Raw genomic sequence first — 17,809 nt, forward strand, 5'->3', positions numbered from 1 at the left:
TAAGTAGTACAAATTTTGAAAGGTAAACTAATAGTGTCATCCTTAATTTAGATATGACACAAATGGATAACAAGAACTTCCTTCAATTCTCCTGAAATTGTGTGAGTAAGCCAATTTGAAAATGAATTTCTGCCTTTTAGAATTGCTATGTCTATTTTAGTCTGTTACGGCTTTACTTCAATAAGATATTTACTGATTTCTACTCTGAAGATAAGCTGTGCAGCTATGCTAAACCTACCCTGTCAACCATCTGAGCAATGTGGTGGAGCACTCATAGTGTTAAGGTTGGAATTCTAGTCTCATCACCTACTATGTATGGGGTCTTGGCCAAGATATTTCATTTCTGTGAGCTTGATTTCTTCATATATAAAATGTGATTAATAATATTTACCCCTCAGTGATGAGGCCTATATACATATTGGGACAAAGAGAGATACATACATAGACAGATTAGAGAATATATATTAGAGAATAATATATATTTCCTGGGGCTCCTGGGTGGCTCAATTGGTTAAGTGTTAGACTCTGGATCTTGGCTCAGGTCATGATTTCAAATTCATGGGACTGAGTCCTATTTCAGGCTCTGTGCTGAGTAGAACCTGCTTGAGATTCTCTCTCTCCTTTTCCCTCTGCCCCTCCTCTGCTCTCTCTCTCTCTCTCAAAGTAAATAAACACACACACACCCATATATATATACACACACACATATACACTTCTTAACACTTGTTAAATGCCAAGTAAATGTTACTTCTCTACTCCCAAGATTTTATCTTCAACTAATCTCTTAGAAAAATTTATGATTAAATTAGACTTTAGAGCATTGCAAATGCAACCAAACTAGAACCAAAGCCAAAAAAACAAACAAATAAAAAGAAAGTAAAAACCAAAACTGGTTTCAAGTATCTGAGCTTATATTTCAAGTGTCTTAAAAATTATCTAAACCAAAAAAAAAAAAAAAACTTTAATTTGATGAGCCTGATGCACTCAGCTCATATACTTTTATGATACATACTTATTCTGTGCAAGAACCTGGTATGTTAAAAAAATATAACACAGTCTTTAATCTTATAACATTCAACCCCAAAGATAATTTTTTAAAGTATGATAAAACAATTTAAAAATTCTTGAGGTCTTCTGATCCAAGATTATGGCAAATCTTTTTATAAATTTGTAATAAATTAAAGTTATAGATAATTTATAGAGTACATTAATATTATGGTTTAGAGTATTCATTATTGCTTCTGTTGTCTCAATGGAATTTTGAAGTAAGGCAATGAGCTGATTAGAGGATATTGGCAATTTGAGCAGATGGGAAATTTTGAAATGGTAGTCCTAAAGACTGGAACACATACTAGAGGGAGTTAAGAAGATCGCTGTGCATTTTTGAGTGCCTATTTTCAATTTGTGGTGATAAATTTAATCAAGTATTGGTCGCCACTCATGTTCCTGCTGCTATGCCTACCTGTTCGCTGGACCTTACTGGACACTGAATGCTGCCAAATCATGCTCACAAAGCCTTTTTGGACACTGCATGGAACAATCCAGTACTCCCATAGCGTCCAGTCAGTTTCCTCAGCCTCCTTCTTACCCAGGTCTGATTACCTTACCCTCTCCAATCCAGCCTGACACCAACCAAGTATTGAGAAAGCACATCAGTATATCTCCTCAGCAAGGGGGCAATGACCTAGTGATTATTTTCTGGCTTGTCTCCCTACTAGGCCCAGGTGGTTGGTAGATTGGTGTTGGTGTTATGATAGAGATGCACTATTATTGATTCTATTTGGTCAGTGGAGAAAAGAGTCTCATTCATTGTCATAAAATGAAGGAGCTGAAAAAACATTATGTGTGATATCCATCTGCACTCTAAGAATTCTATCACTGTGTTGCTGCCATATCACATACCCAAGAAAAGGTTTATAAAGCCTACATAAGGTAAACCCAAAGGGTTCCTGAATATTGTCATATAATTTGTGGTAAGGCTCTACACATCCCTACTTTGGAAAAAATTTAAAAGAGTAGTTGAGAATTTGGAAAGATTTTTCCTTTTCTGTTCAAAATAAATGCCCCATAGAATTCAGCTAAACCTAAAACTAGAATGTATGAAGCATCTATTATATGTCAGGCAATACTTTATGCTCTTTCACCAACAAGGTCTCATTTAATATGATAACCAAACCAGAAATTAATGGTCTGTTAGCTCTTATTATGCTCATTTGATGAGGAAACTCGGAGGCATGCAGTAACCTATCTAAAGTTTTACTTCAACCCTATGCCTACTGTTCTTTCCACATAGCAAACTGCTTCTCAAATAACTTCCACTTAACATGGCTGCTTTCTCTGAATATAATAGTTTAAAGTTATACTTGAACAATTGTTAAAGGTTGTTAACAATCTGAATATTTATGTCTACCTAATTCTATTAAATGGAGTATCAAATCTCAGTTGATCAGCAATGGTGATATGGATGTTGACAATTTTTTTAAATGTTTATTTCTTTATTTTGAGAGAGACAGAAGGAGAGAGAGAGAGGGAGGGAGGGAGGAGCAGAGACAGAGGGAAAGATTCCCGAGCAGACTCTGGGCTGCACAGAGCTCAACGTGGGGCTTGATCCCATGAACCATGAGATCATGACCTAGGCCGAAATCGAGAGTCAGATGCTTAACTGACTGAGCCACCCAGGCGCCTCCAGATGTTGACAATTTTTAAATCAAAATATTCCTTTAGGGCACCTGGGTGGTTTAGTAGGTTAAGCGACCGACTTTGTCTCAGGTCATGATCTCATGGTTTGTGGGTTCAAGCCCTGCATGGGGCTCTGTGCTGACAGAATGGAGCCTGCTTGGGATTTTCTCTCTCTCCCTCTCTCTCTGCCCCTCCCCTGCTCATATGTGTGTGTGCACTCTCTTGCTCTCTCACTCTCTCTCTCTCTCTCTCAAAATAAATAAATAAACTTTAAAAACAAAACAAATTCCTTTAAAATTTTAAGTCATTGTACTAATCAATGAAAAATATGGAAGCTCCTAAAATTCAGAATAAACTCAAGTATGTGACTCATATACATTTACCATATTTTTGATATTTCTCATTAAGAGCTTTTCACTTGATTCAGTACAATTATTGAATAAATATTTATTGAAAGTCTGATTATCAACACTAATTATCTGTTGGATAGCTTAAAGTTGTCCAGCATGAAGGTGATAACCAAGATAATCAAGGTTTATATATATAAATATATAGAACATATATAGATGGGTTTCTATGTGGCAGACTCTATTCTATGTGTTCTTCCTACACAATCCCACTTAAGCCTCACAATAAACCCTTTGAGTAGGTATTATAATTATGATGACCATCTTCCCATGAGAAAACTGAGGCACATATAGCTTAAGTTACATGGCTGATGTCTTACAGGATCCTTGCTTTTAATCACTAGGGTATGTATTTTTAAAAAATAGACTATGTGGGAAGAAGTGTACAGTTTAGTGTGCTGTTGTACATTTTGGAATTTGAAGGAAACAGGTAAATAAAATAACTGGAATTTATTATAAAAATAGAGAGGAAAGGTTGCAGAAACAGAAGAATGCACTTGATTCTGCCTGGTGTGGGGTAAAGAAATGATCAGAGAAGGATTGGAGAGGAGATGAAGGTAGCAGAGGGTCTGGAAAGATGCAGTAGCATTTTCCCAGAGGAGAGTGAGGAATATTCCATGCTTAGATGGAAAAAGGAGGATTTGGGGCATAGCCCTTGTGGGTAAGTGTAAGTACCCTGGCAGTGATAACCCAAAGAAGGTATAAATGGGAATGTGTTGGCAGATTGCACCAGAACCATATCAGATGCCATATTTTAAAAGTCCTTATATAGAATGCTTAGGAATTGGGCTTTAGTCTACAGATAATGGCAGCTTCTAAAGGATTGTAAGCAGGGGAGTGGTATGATTTCGACTGTGTTGAAATTTCACTCACGTCCTAGTGTTAGAGTCAGATGCTGCAGGCAATATAATCATTTCGGAGGTGACTGAAATAGTGGCCATAGAGCATATAAAATTCCAATTCCCGCAAAGCCAAGAGCAATGTCTTAATTCAAAACCATTGCATACCTACTGAGTGGTAGTCTCAAGGGTGAACTGGCATTCAAAACTGAATGAGATATGTTGATGATATTCAATAAAAAAGTTATTGTTGACTGAAGGAATTTGAAGTAATCTTTCCATTTCTCTATGTCCATTACTTCTCATTTAGTGTTGTAGTCTTAACTTATTGTTTAAATATGCATCTGCTTTCAGTTGTCATGAGCTTAGCAGTATTCCATCAGATTTTGCCAAGCATGATGATAACAACACACAAAATCTCCAAGTGCAGAAGCTTTAAAAAAAATATACCCCTAGTCACCTTCCCGAACATCTCATAACTAATAATATTACGTGAAAAATGTTGGTGGATAAAATGTATAAAGTTTAAAGCATATGGTATTTAATTTTAACTCTGCACTGCTAGATAGAAATTGGAAAAGAGATACGACTCTTCTACAGAAAACTTTTAAAAAGACCAAATTGTTCTTTTAAAGTTTGTACGTAATTAAAAATTATGGAGAGGTAGCTCCAAATTTAAAAGACTTTTTACTTAAAAACTATATAAACTTAAAAGTTTTCAAAATGTTTTCACATGTTACCTCATTTGATCAATGGAATAACCTTTGAGATTAGTAATATAAATAATATCATTATTCCTATATTACAGATGTAACCATGGAGTCTCAGAAAGACTAAACTACTTATTAAAGGTCACAGTCAGGAACTTGTTCATTGAATCAGCACTGTAATTCATATTTCCTCACTATAAATTCTATGTTATTTCTTCTCTATCACATTGCCTGTCAGAAGGAAATAATCATTTATTCATTAATTCATGTATTAATTCATTCATTTTTCACACATATGCTTATTGTCTATTAGTACAAAGCACTGTGAGATTTACAGAGATTATAAATCAGGGTCTGTTCTGGGGACTGACTGGCAAGGGAGGTACGAGGTTCAGTGACAGCTATGAACATAATGAGACAGTAATAGAAAGAATTATGAAAGGTAATCACTGGAATAAATTATTTCTGGCTAAGGAATCATGGAAAGCTGCACAGGAAAGATGGTATTTTAGGTGAGTCTGAGTGGCTGACATTTGGGCAAAGAGAGATAGGGTATGAATTCCAAGAAGTGAAAACAGTATGTGCGAAAGAAAGAAGAAAGTGAACTATGTAACGTGCTCAAGAAACTGAATCATTCTCTTTGCTGGGGTTGAGTGTGAAGGTTGAGAGAGGAAAATAAGGCTAAACACTTTTTTAAAGACTTGACTAAGGTGCTTAAAATTTTCATATAGTGCAGAATGATGTGATGAAAACAGCAAGGGTCTTGTTGAAACCACACAAGTATAGGTTCACATACAGGCCCTACCACTTAGTGGCTGTGTGATCATGATCAATTTAGGTAATTTCTCTAAAACTTTCATATATCATCCATGAAAGGAAGACATTTGTTAAATATTTCATAAATATTTTTCAATAAAAATATTTTACCTTCAGGGTAGCCATGAAGATCAAATGACAGGATGTTTGAAAAATGACTAGCATGATAAGGTTGTCAGTAAGACTTAATTTCTCTTCTTATTCTTTGGTAGTCAGTGGTGAGGCAGGAAGGGTGTTTGCTGAGGCTGGTGATGTAATGAGAGTCATGTTTGAGTAAAGCAAATATGCTGGGTGAATTAGAAGAGAGAGGAAGTAAATGAGGTAAAAAGTCTTTTTTTGCAATGGAGCACACGGGAATGCATGTCTCAAAGTAACACTACTGGGAATATTTACTATCTACAATGATAGAAGGACATTGCAACACACAATAATTGTATCAAGGTGAAATACGGAAAAAGATCATAGTGAAATTAACTCTGGAATATTGCTATAGGAAAAATATGAATGAAATCAAGCTTTGAAATAAAAGAGGCTTTCATACTGAGCTCACGTTAGAAGCAGGGGCTCTATGTCTTTTGCTTCTCTCACCTTTGATCTCTCTCAAAGAGGTCATTTGGATGAAACAAAATGTTCTCAATTCTCTACACCTGGATAAATTTCCACCTTTCAGAGCAGCCATTCAGGAAACTCACCAGGATCACCTGAATAGAGATTCATTTCAAAGGAAATCTTTTTAAAAAGCCTCATTTAAAATTAGGGACTTGGATTACAAGAGTGTGCCAATAGCTTACTAGACCATGATTCCATTGTCAGAAAAACCCATATGATCAAATAGGAAGAGGGAGCTATTTGTTGAATTGTCTCCTCTATTGAGCTGTTCTTTTTGAAATGGATATGTGAGGTTTTAAAGCCACCCTCTCCATTTGTTGTTACATTCATTTGCCAAAGCCCAAGTGAGCCTTGGAAAAAAATTGTTTCTTCTAAACTTTTAACCATAAACATTTCTCTAAATGTTTATGCATTAACTAAATATTTATGCATGTAATAAGTGAACTCTTAGTAACTGATATTTATTGTGTACTCTGAGTGTGTAGAACCCTACTTAAAACTAGGCTTTGGATAAAAGAAGTAGATGGGAGAGAAAGCATGCATGACTCTTGATGTTATGTTTACAATACAAGTAGAGGGAAAATGTGTACCCGCATGCCTATGAAATGGAATAATTGAACCCTACTCCCCTTAGCTTCCTTGAATATTTCTCCTATGAGAGTGGCTGAAAGAGTTCAATTACTTTTTCAAGGTTTTCAACACCAGAACAATTGTTAATTGATAATTGATTTTTTTAATTTATTTATTTTGAGAGAGAGCATGCATGCGAGCAGGGGAGGGGCAGAGAGAGAGGAAGAGAGAGAATCCTAAGCCTGCTCTTTACTGTCAGCCTGACATAGGGCTTGAACTCACGCACCATGAGAGATTATGACCTGAGCCAAAATCAAGTCAGACACTCAACCGACTGAGCCACCCAGGAGGCCCACTAATTGATAATTTCATATCTACAAACAATACGTTATAAACTCCCAACAGACATGGTCCCCTGCTTCCACTGCCCATTGCAGTCTACAGAGGAAGTCTACATGGATCCTATCTTCCTGGACCAAATGAGGCCCCCAGGGCTCCTGACTATGTGCCTGATTATGGCTGCAGTAGTTGGCAATGAAGGGCCAGGAGTCCCCAGCTCAGTCACTCTCCAGGATGAGGCTATAATTAAAACTGAACACTAATTTCCTAGGAGATCTTCTGGGGAAAAAAAACCAACGTGCTTTTCAGCACCATCTGTGTTTTCACTATAACTCCAGTCTTCTCAATGTATCATTCTTCACTTGGGTTTGAATCTCCATGTATCTCTGTACATCCTCTACTCTGATTCAATCAATCCCTCTCCTCTCCTCTCTAACCCTAGCCAAGAAGCCTTCTGTTACTGAAAGTATGCCATTAGCAAAATTCAATATGACCTCCCCTCTTTCCTGGACATTCTCTCCACCTTCTTGCTTTAGTTGATTGCTGGGTATCCCTGACATCCTCTCAACTTGGAGCTGTTCTTTTACCCATACCCCAATTATCACAGAGCCTGAAACAGGGGCGGGTGTCCTCTTAGCTCCTCACTGACACTTCCAGGCAATTTTGGCTCTTGTCTCCTTCTAAAAGTTCAACTCCTTTGAAAACCAAGGCAACAGATTATAGACTCACTATCTTCCCTGTCTGACTTCTTTACCCAGTGCCAGGCCCTGCCCCTTACCTCTCAGTCATAAATGATTACAGCACTTGGTTCACTGTCCTGTTGAATATTACTTCTCTCATTGTTGTTAATGGTTTCAATATCCACTGAAGTGATCCATCCAATACCTTGCCCTTCTAACACCTTGCCTTCCTCATTTCCAAACATTTTTTCTTCAATCTCACCTTAGTATCCATCCCCCTGTCATTTCCCCAAACTGTGCTACTCACACAACTTTGATCCCAAGCATACACTTCTCCAACTACCATTATCTATCTTGCTTTTCAACTTTATAAGAGTGTCTCACTTGACCCCAGCCAGATAGCAAATTCATCAACCCTGGCACTTTTCTAGAGAACATAATTCCCTCCTAGTCTTCCCCTTTTCCTTGCCAAGTTTAGAGTCCATGATACCACTCTATTCATTTAGCAAAGCTCCAAATCTAGTTAAATCTACCTCTTCAATGGCGATTCTTCTGCACACAAGCACCTGGCCATGGCACGAGAAAAACAGACAATTACTAGTTTCTGTTTAAAGTTATGACCACAAATCTCAAGTGGGCTCAGCTGAGTGCCCCATATTTGTACAGCATTTCTCTACTTAATTCACTTTCTCATTCTCCTGGAAGAATATTTTCTATTTCTGTCTTTAAACCTCCAGATCTTTATTCTTAGCTAATGACCTCATTTGTTATTTCACTTAGAAAGTAGTATAATTCAGAAAAGAACTACTTCATATTCCAAAACCAAATCTTCCATGCTATTTGCATCTGTACACCCATATTTTCCCTTCTTTCATATTACAATGAATGAACTGGTAAAGAAGGACTAAGGCAGTTTTGAAGGAGAACAAGTAGGAGAACTTAATTCCAGATATCAATATTATAAAGCTACAGTAGTTAAGAATGTAGTATCGGCAAAGGATAGACAAAGAGACTAATGGAACATAATAGAGTCCAGAAATAAGACCCAATGTCTACATTTATCTGATTTATATAAAAGTGATTTTCAACAAATAGTGTGGGCCAAATGGAGGTACACATGGAAACAAACCTTGAATCTTGACGTATACCATAACAGAAATTTAATTTCAAATAATTATAGATCTAAATATAAAAATAGGACAATAAAACTTTTAGGAAAAAAAAAAAAGAGCATTGTCATGACCTTGGTTTAGTCAAAGATACCTTAAATAGGACATAAAAAGAAAAAGATTACTAATTAGACTACAATAAAATTAAAACCTTCTGTTTGTTAAAAGACACTATTAAGAGTGAAAAAGCAAGCCACAGAGTGGAAGAAACATCTGCAGTGCAAATATCTGACAAAGTCGTCCAAGTCCCTGCTCCGCTGTGTCGGGTATACTTGGGCCCAAGCTCGAACTTGCAAATAAACCCTCATGTGTTTGCATCGGAAAACAAAACAAAACAAAACAAAAAAAGCCCTAAATATCTGACAAAGAAACAAATATATTTTTTTTTTTAATTTATTTTTGGGACAGAGAGAGACAGAGCATGAACCGGGGAGGGGCAGAGAGAGAGGGAGACACAGAATTGGAAACAGGCTCCAGGCTCCGAGCCATCAGCCCAGAGCCTGACGCGGGGCTCGAACTCACGGACCGCGAGATCGTGACCTGGCTGAAGTCGGACGCTTAACCGACTGCGCCACCCAGGCGCCCCGAAACAAATATATTAATAACTACTACAAAGAAAAGCAATCACCTAATGAGAAAATAGGAAAAGACTAAATAGACACTTCTTAAAAGGGAATATTCAAGTAGTCCATAAAAATACAAAAAGATGCTCAACTTCATTAGCCAATAGAGAAATGCAAATTTAATCCATACTGTTATACCAGTGCATAACAATCAGAATAACTAAAACAAAAAAGACAGTATCAAATGTTGACAAAGATGTGAAGCAAATAGAACTCTCCATACATTGTTGAGAGTATGTATTGCTAAGAGTATAAACTGGTGGAATCACTTTGGGAAACTGTTGGGCAGTATTGATAGAAAACAAATACACACATTCCCATAACCCAGCAATCCTACAACTGCATAGATATTCAAGAGAAATGTATACATATATTCACCAGCAAACACCTACAGATATGTTTATGAAAACACTATTCATAACGGCTCAACACAAAACCACCCTAATGTCTGTCAACAGTAAACTGGATGAATAAATTGTAGTATATTTATACAAAAGAACACTGTTCAGTAGTGAAGATGAATGAATTATGTCTACAGGCAACAACACAGAAAGGTTTTACAGTCATAATGTAAAGAGAAAGAAGCCAGACATGAAAGAGTACATTGTCTATAATTCCATTAAGATACAGTTAAACATAGGCAACAATTAACCTGAGGTGTTAGAAGTCAGGAGAGTGATTACCCTCCGCAATAGGGAGGGCTTGTTTTAAAATGAAATAAATTTATCAATATCCTATTACAAATACACATTTGAGTTACCTTTGCATTTATAAAAATGCTCATCTTGGTATTTCAAGTAGAAAAATGAATAACAAAATAATAAAAAAACAAAATTATTGCTAAAGACAAATTAGGTTAAGATGGCCAATTTTTCCTACTTTAAAGTCTACATAAGATGCATGTCTAAATTTTGCAAAACTTTTCCTTTTCTGAAGACGTCACTATATTCTAAGAAGAAATGATGTCATTTATCCATGTCTATGTGTAAAACTGTGAAAAACAAAACAAAAGGTGGGAAAATTACTTTGAAATAAATCAAATGTAGGCAGCTACTTTCTCAACCAACCTTTGTATCATGAGGCCAACTTCGAACACATGCAAGGCTGTTTCTCAAAGCCCCATGTACAGAACCCCTGCGTTACTATCTCTCTTGAAATCTTTTGCCATAACTATATAAAAAGAAGATAATAACAGCAACTATCTCATAGTGTTATAAAGGTTAAATAAGATAAAAATGCATTCTCCTGGAACACTTAATTTGTATTAATAGTGTTAACATCACAATAACCTGAGGTGTTGGTTAAATCACTATTGATTTCTGGGCTCAACCCCCTACATACTGAAGTAGAATTGCGTTGTGCCTGGAAATCTCCATTTTATCTAGCATTTTGAGTGATTATTTTTGTTGATTTAAATTTGAAGACCACTATTCAAAGGTTAAGGTCCACTTCCTACTTGTTCCACAGATCTTCAATACAGGGATCCGCACACAGCTAGTGCTTACTGACAGTCTGAATGATATTCAACATTGCCAGACGAGTATAATATAAATGATTAAAGGAATCTGGAATTTGTTACAGATTTGTGTAGTATAAGGGAATAGATTTTTACATTTTGACGCGAGTAGGTTTGTTAATATTAAAAGTAGTCTCAGTTTCAATCATTTTAACTTTCTTTACAAATGCAAAGATATTTGAATCCTCTTATATTTTACATAACCCATTTTTTCTTAAAATAATTCAGTCCATTGGGGCGCCTGGGTGGCGCAGTCGGTTAAGCGTCCGACTTCAGCCAGGTCACGATCTCACGGTCCGTGAGTTCGAGCCCCGCGTCGGGCTCTGGGCTGATGGCTCAGAGCCTGGAGCCTGTTTCCAATTCTGTGTCTCCCTCTCTCTCTGCCCCTCCCCCGTTCATGCTCTGTCTCTCTCTGTCCCAAAAATAAATAAACGTGGAAAAAAAATTTAAAAAAAAAAATAAATAAATAAATAAATAATTCAGTCCATTTAGATTTTTATTGTTTTGTTTTTGTTTTTGTTTTGTTTTGTTTTGTTGTACTTTAGAAGATCCAGAGAGTATAGTCATGTGCTCCTGAAGAGGACAAATGACCATATTCCCTGGGCACTGCACTATTCACATTAGGCCCATAGCTGGGCTTCTAGAACTACTTTCTTTCTTACATCTCATTCGTTTACAGGAAAGTTCCAGTCTAAAAAGAGAACTGTAAATGAAAATGTCTTCAACTGTTTAATTCAAATAAAAATTTAAATAGAATTACAGTAGCTATTTAAACTTTTTGTCTATAAAGCACTTACACAATTTGTTGCACTGAATAGAAAATCTTAATAGGAGACAAAATCTTTTCATAAGATGTTTGATTGCATTGAAAGAACAAGAGAGTCACCCTTTGACAAAAGAGATAAATTAGCCACACAGCAGTGAGCGCAGCATAATGTAGAGTCATGGAATCACTATGTTGTACGCCTGAATCAAATGCAACATTGTGTAACATGTTCAATTTAAAAAAGAGAAAAAAAAAGCTAGGAATTATTTCCAGTTTCATTTCTGTTTCATGTTATTGGGTAAACATAAAGATTAAAAGATAAAACCTAGATATTTTATCAGTACAAGATAATGTTTAGGAACTAAATGTTCTTATTTGGTGAAAAGCCTTAAAGCATATGCTCTATTGTGAAAGATAAATTCATATAATTCATTTACATATTTTCAACTACCATTGGCTATCTGAGTAAATCTAAATTCTATAAATTAATTGAAGAAGTTCAGTGAGATTTTAAGACACATTTAATTCATAAACCAAATATATGAGTGGTTGGGATTAGACATGAAGAACTTGACCTACAGGCCGCCAGATGGACTTATTTTCCAGCCAAAATCTGCTACTTTATAAATATCAAATGCCCTTGACTTTCTGACGCCACAATTAACCTTTAAAATTACTCTGAAGTACAGTGAGACTCTTTTTTTTTTTCAATCTCTCTCTCTCAAGAAAGGAAAGGATAGGATTTTTTCTTTTCTTTTTTTGGCAATGATGCTAAGTTCTGACAGTTTGCTAAGCAGTGGAAATCATGCTGTAAGCAAAAGTCTCTGCAAGACAGAGATTCTTACAAAACAGTCTTTATGTTTCCAACGGATACTGGCTACTTTTATAGGATTCAATTCCAACAACAACTTCACTGAAGCAGGGTTCCCTGAGACTGAAATCACAGGACACATATACTGAGCCACTAAGGATTCCCCACTATCTTTGTCCAGTGGTAGCTTGACCTCCAGACCTCCTAGTCTATCTCTGTTCCACACGCTGACTTTGGCCATCCAAATCAATAGCAATAACCTATATTCTAGTAGGATAGAATGAAAATATGGAAATGAGTGAACACCTTAAGTAGGTTTACCTGTTGAGCAAAGCGACAATATTAAAAACGCTTTACTTAAGCATCCAAATAACTTGATTTTTCTTAGAGTTAACCAGAAAATTCCCAGACCTGTGAGAGCAGCAGAAAACTTCAGATGAAATTTGACTCCTGTTGAACATTTATCATTGAATTTCCCTGCGTTTTGAGAATGGCCTTGGTAATTGCACATGACCATCTTTAGTGATCCAGTAAGACAAAATTACCAAAGACCCAAAAAGAGTCATTTGTACACTGATTTTCTATCGCCTTCCATCTATTTCCTTGACCTCTTTTCTGGCCATGAGGACCTGTGGCTTTGATTATTCAATTCTAGATTTAAGAACAAATCGAGAGTTGCAGAAACGTTTTAGTCTGTCTTTCTTATCAGTGGTGGTGACTGGGAATTCTGTTGTGATATGTGAAACAAATCTGAGCATGCTCAAAAGTCAAAATGGATTTGGAAAAGGAGACCCCTTCTGGAGACATCTGGTTGGTAGGTGAGACTTCAAAATGTCCTGATCTTGTTTAAAAACCTGGAGGGCACTTCACAGCAGGCTCTGAGAGTAAGCAGAGTAATGAGCCTAGACTAGTGACAAGCTGTTCAAGATCACTAACAGGGAATCCATTTTAATACTAACATAAATCAATACCACATTTCATTCATTCATTTTCTCGTTCCCCATATTTTCTGTTACTCTTTAAATTAGGAGCGGGGTCTTAGTTAAACGCTTAAGATTTCTGCAAGGCATAAATACATGAAGCAGTAACACTTACTTTCCAGTAATAAACTGACTCCTGGACGGTGTGCAAATAGGCTGGACATAGTAGTTCTCCAGTTTAACTCCTTCGGCAGCAAGCTTGTCAAGAGTGGGAGTCTTTATCTCCGAGCCGTGGTAACCCACATCTCTAAATCCCTGATCATCCGCTAGGATGAAAATGAGATGGGGTTGGGAGGTGGCAGATGTGCTGGGCTCTGGCCTCTCTCCAGACTGAGCTCTCAAGGCCCCTTCCTCCTCCTCCTCCAAGCCCTGGCCCCAGGACAGGTAACCGTAGGTGAGGAGGCTGAGGACCCAGAAGGCTGCCAGCGCCCCCATGGCTAGCATCTTTCCGGGCCAAACCCAGGCCGGCGGAGTCGGCGGAGGCGGGGGCCCCGCACACCCCCTGGGGGCCATTCACTTGGGTCCCGGCTGAGACTCCACTCGAAGAACCACGCACCCGGTGCGGCCGCCGACGCACACATGCACGCGGGAGAGGGGTAGATCGCACAGGCGGTGGACGGTCCCCACCTGGAAAGAAGTCCTGCGCTCCTCTCGGCTGTCACCACATCCAACAGCTTCAACCTTCTACAAGTGATGGGACGTCGGACAAACAAGGAGTTGCTCTTTTCCGTCGGATTTGACTCTCTCCTCCTCCTCGCTCCCCTGAGTAGCTTCCACACACAAAAAAAGTGAAGGCTTCCACCCGAAAGATCTCGGGACAAAAAGTCTAGCAAGGAATCACCTTGAGTAGGGACCTTTTGTGGCCAGAGCGCCCTTGACGTTGAGGAGCGAGGTTCTGGCAGCCGCGCGCGCACACAGGTCGGGGGACCGGCGGTCCGGCGGTCCCCTCACCTGGAAGGCACTGGGGGGGGCGGGGGGGGGGGAAGGGGGAGGGTTGAGCAGCCGCGCCGCGCTCTTACCCTGACAGATAAACGGCTGCCTGAAGTGGACCGACTTCCTGACCACTTTCTCCACTTTTCCAGGGCTCTCTATTTCTCCCGGTCCTCTCCAAGGCGTTTGCCAGTCTCCCCGACACTAGGCGGCGAAGTAAGGGGGAATAAAAGCCCAGTTTCCTGATCTCTTTCCACGGCTCACCACCCTCTTTCTGCAGGAACTTCGGGCACCAAGTCCTCCGGGCCTCTGGAGCGCGGAGGGAGCGAAGCGGGGTTCCTGCCCCGGTGGCCACTCCACTTCGAGCCCACTTGGTCTCCGCGAAGTGGGTGCACCCGGCCGAGGCGCTGCAAGATGGGTGCGTTGTGTCAGCTAACTTACTTAGTTTTGGCACTGGGATTTCGTGGCTGCCTCCTCCCTCTTTTTTGTCCAGTGAATCACAGACCGGTACTTTCTGCTTTAGCTCCTCCAGGAAGAGGGGGAGGGGTAAGGTTGGTTTAGAGGTTCGGGCTCTCCTTTTTCCCTTCCGGGAGGAGGAGGGAGGGGAGGCTTTGCGGGAGAGAGAGAAAGCTGCGCGCTCCTCCTCGATCCCTGCGGGATCCAGGATCCGGGATCCGCCAGGGCTAACGCTTCTCTGGGTTTCGCCGGCTGCCCTCCATCATCGGGAGAGGGGAAAATCCTCGGCGGCGCGGATCCGGAGGGGGGAAGCGGGCGCTTCTTGTTGTTGGTCTGTAAATGAAGAGCTCTCTCCCCCATCCCGAAGGCTGCGCTTGCAAACTTTTTCTAGCTTCAGGAGGGAGTGAGAGAGGAAGAGCAGGAGAAACAACAAACTGCGTAGCATACCCTTTCTTCTACTCTTCTAGTTTTCCTTTACTACTCCCTTCTGCCCCCCCCTCCTCCCCATTTTTCCTACTCCTTTTATCCCCGCCTCTTTTTTTTTTTTTTTTTTTCCAGCAGCCTCGACTACAAGTTTTTAAATTGAATTTCCTTTCCCTGTTGCTGGCCTTTCCAGCATGACTTCCTCATTAGCTTCTCCCCACGTGAAGATACTGAAATTGCCCCCTTATTCTTACCTCTTCCCAAACTTACCCACAGGGCGTCTCCAGCCAAGAATGTGGGGCGGAAGAGGAGTTACACATTTCACCCTCAAGAACCGAGAGCCCAGTCTGTACTCCTGCAGTAAAGAAACCACAGTTTCCCATCTAATAATTCAGGGAACTTCATCACTTTTTAAAAACTATGTGGAGTGAAAGTATTGTAAAAGCTTGTGCTGACGGGGAAGATATGCATGCTTGTACTAGAATTATGGGGTTTTAAAGCTATGCTCAGTCAGGAAAAGGATTTAGGGTATGTATTGAGAGAGAAGGTAACAGATGCCAAGAGCCACTGAGACATGTTTTTCTTTCTCCAAATTTATTCAACGGTTCTTTCTTGAATACCTACTATGGGCTGACACATGAAAAGTCAGATTCTCCCAAATGCCTGAGCATAAATCTAGGTTTCACTTAGCCAATTTATTTTTAATTCTTTCCTATTGCTAAAGTTCCTATTTAGTTTCTAGGCAAAACATTTGTAAATGGAAACTTAGCACCTTTGAAACTTGCAGTGTGCTCCATACAGTTAATGTTACTAACATGTAGCCTTCTGCTAGTCTATTTTCTTTCCTGAGACCATTCTGATTAGTCTGTGGAGAGATGAGCAGTGTTAGAAACCTGTGAGAAATATGATCTTAGCAATTCGGTAAGTTAAATCACCAAATATGTAATGAGTGAACGGAATATTGGGACATTGGTAAGCACTAAGGTAAGGCTTCCAGCTCCGTGGGTCTAACGAGATGCTTGAACGCCAGCAGACATTTCAGATGGGTTAGCCACGTTTAGTTGGAGTGGTCAGTGACATAGAACAAGAAGTATCCATGTTACTATGCAAGAAACAGGGTCCTTTTTTTTTTTAATGTCTACTTATTTTTGAGAGAGAGAGAGTGTGAGCAGGGGAGCGGCAGAGAGAGAGGGAGACATAGAATCTGAAGCAGGCTCCAGGCTCTGAGTTGTCAGCACAGAACCCGATGTGGGGATTAAACTCATGAGCTGTGAGATCATGACCTGAGCCGAAGTTGGAAACTTAACAAACTGAGCCATCCAGACGCCCCAAAAGAGGGTCCTTTTCAGTTCAGGTTTCAAGCAAAAGAAAGAGTAAATAATAATATGATGATGATGTTAACAGTCATGGAATACCTACCACGTGCTGTATTTAATGATTATATATATATGTGTGTATACATAAATATACACACATATGCAGTATAGTATTTATATAATGCTTTATATGCTTTATCTCTTCTCCTTATCCACCAATTTTATGAGGTATTCTTCCATGGAACAAATATCTGAGGAGCTGGGCCAATGCTAGAAGCTGGGAAAGTAATGGTCAGCTAAATCAGGCACAGTGTTCTTGTGGAGTTTACATTGATGGAAAGAGATTAACAGATCATCCCCAAACTCCAAAGGTTTGGAGTTTATTCTGAAATATTCTGAAGAAAAGGAACAAAATTAGAAGAAATTTTAAAACAAAGAAATCTGACTTAGACTGGGTGTGTTAGTGGGTGGGGTGGTACAGGGATGTGACCTGTAAACTGAAGGAGCTGTTATTTTGTTATCCACACCCGCTTTGGTTTTAAGAGTTCAGCTTTTTATTGAACAGATTGCAGAAGAAGTTTAGTCAAAAAGCCCATGTCATCATCAGATTCCTCGGATTCTTCTTTCTTTGCTTCCACTTTCTTCTCCTCAGCCTGAGCCTCCTGCTGGTGGAGCGCCAGCTGCTGGGGCAGGTCCACCAGCCCATACACTGCAGGTGAGACTCCTGATGTTGACATTGGCCAAAGCCTTTGCAAACAAGCCCAGCCAGAAAGGTTCAACATTTACAACCGCTGCTTTAATGAGGGCATTGATCTTATCCTCCGTGACCCGTCACCTCATCGTTGTGCAGGTTGAGGGCCGAGTAGAAGCAGGCAAGCTCCCAGACCGAGGCCATGGTGCAGGTGGGTGCTGAGTGGGTGCTGCCAGGAGCTGTGCTAGTCACAGGGTGAAGTGAGGGCCTCACCCTATTCTGGCCGTAGCTTCCTTAGAAGAATGGAGCACGTTAGCAGCAGCTGAGGAAAAGCTGTCTATCCCCCTTTTACAGGAAATTTAGACTTGCAAATCTGTCTGACTTCAAAATCCATGTTTTTCAAAAGATAATCTTCCCACAAGTAGGCATTAAGGTCTTTTCCAGCCACACAGCACAGAGAGAACACAGCTGCCAGAGTT

At 39.5% G+C, this 17,809-nt stretch overlaps 1 protein-coding gene and 1 pseudogene across 1 annotated transcript in view; both read right to left on the reverse strand.

Annotated features, from left to right (window-relative positions):
• ARSJ (arylsulfatase family member J) overlaps positions 1–14,027 on the reverse strand; it is an 81,028-nt gene extending 67,001 nt beyond the window's left edge. Inside the window, exon 1 of the mRNA XM_047090403.1 lies at positions 13,630–14,027. Coding sequence (XP_046946359.1) covers positions 13,630–14,027 — 398 coding nt within the window. The remainder of the gene's footprint in view (positions 1–13,629) is intronic.
• A 3,166-nt stretch (positions 14,028–17,193) lies between these two features.
• LOC124521125 (60S acidic ribosomal protein P1-like) lies at positions 17,194–17,534 on the reverse strand (annotated as a pseudogene).
• Between the last annotated feature and the right edge of the window lie 275 nt (positions 17,535–17,809).

The sequence above is a fragment of the Lynx rufus genome, unplaced genomic scaffold, assembly GCF_022079265.1.
Source record: "Lynx rufus isolate CCGP_SWC_20201006 ecotype Redwood Valley unplaced genomic scaffold, mLynRuf1.p SCAF_3, whole genome shotgun sequence".
In the NCBI taxonomy this organism is placed as follows: Eukaryota; Metazoa; Chordata; class Mammalia; order Carnivora; family Felidae; genus Lynx; species Lynx rufus.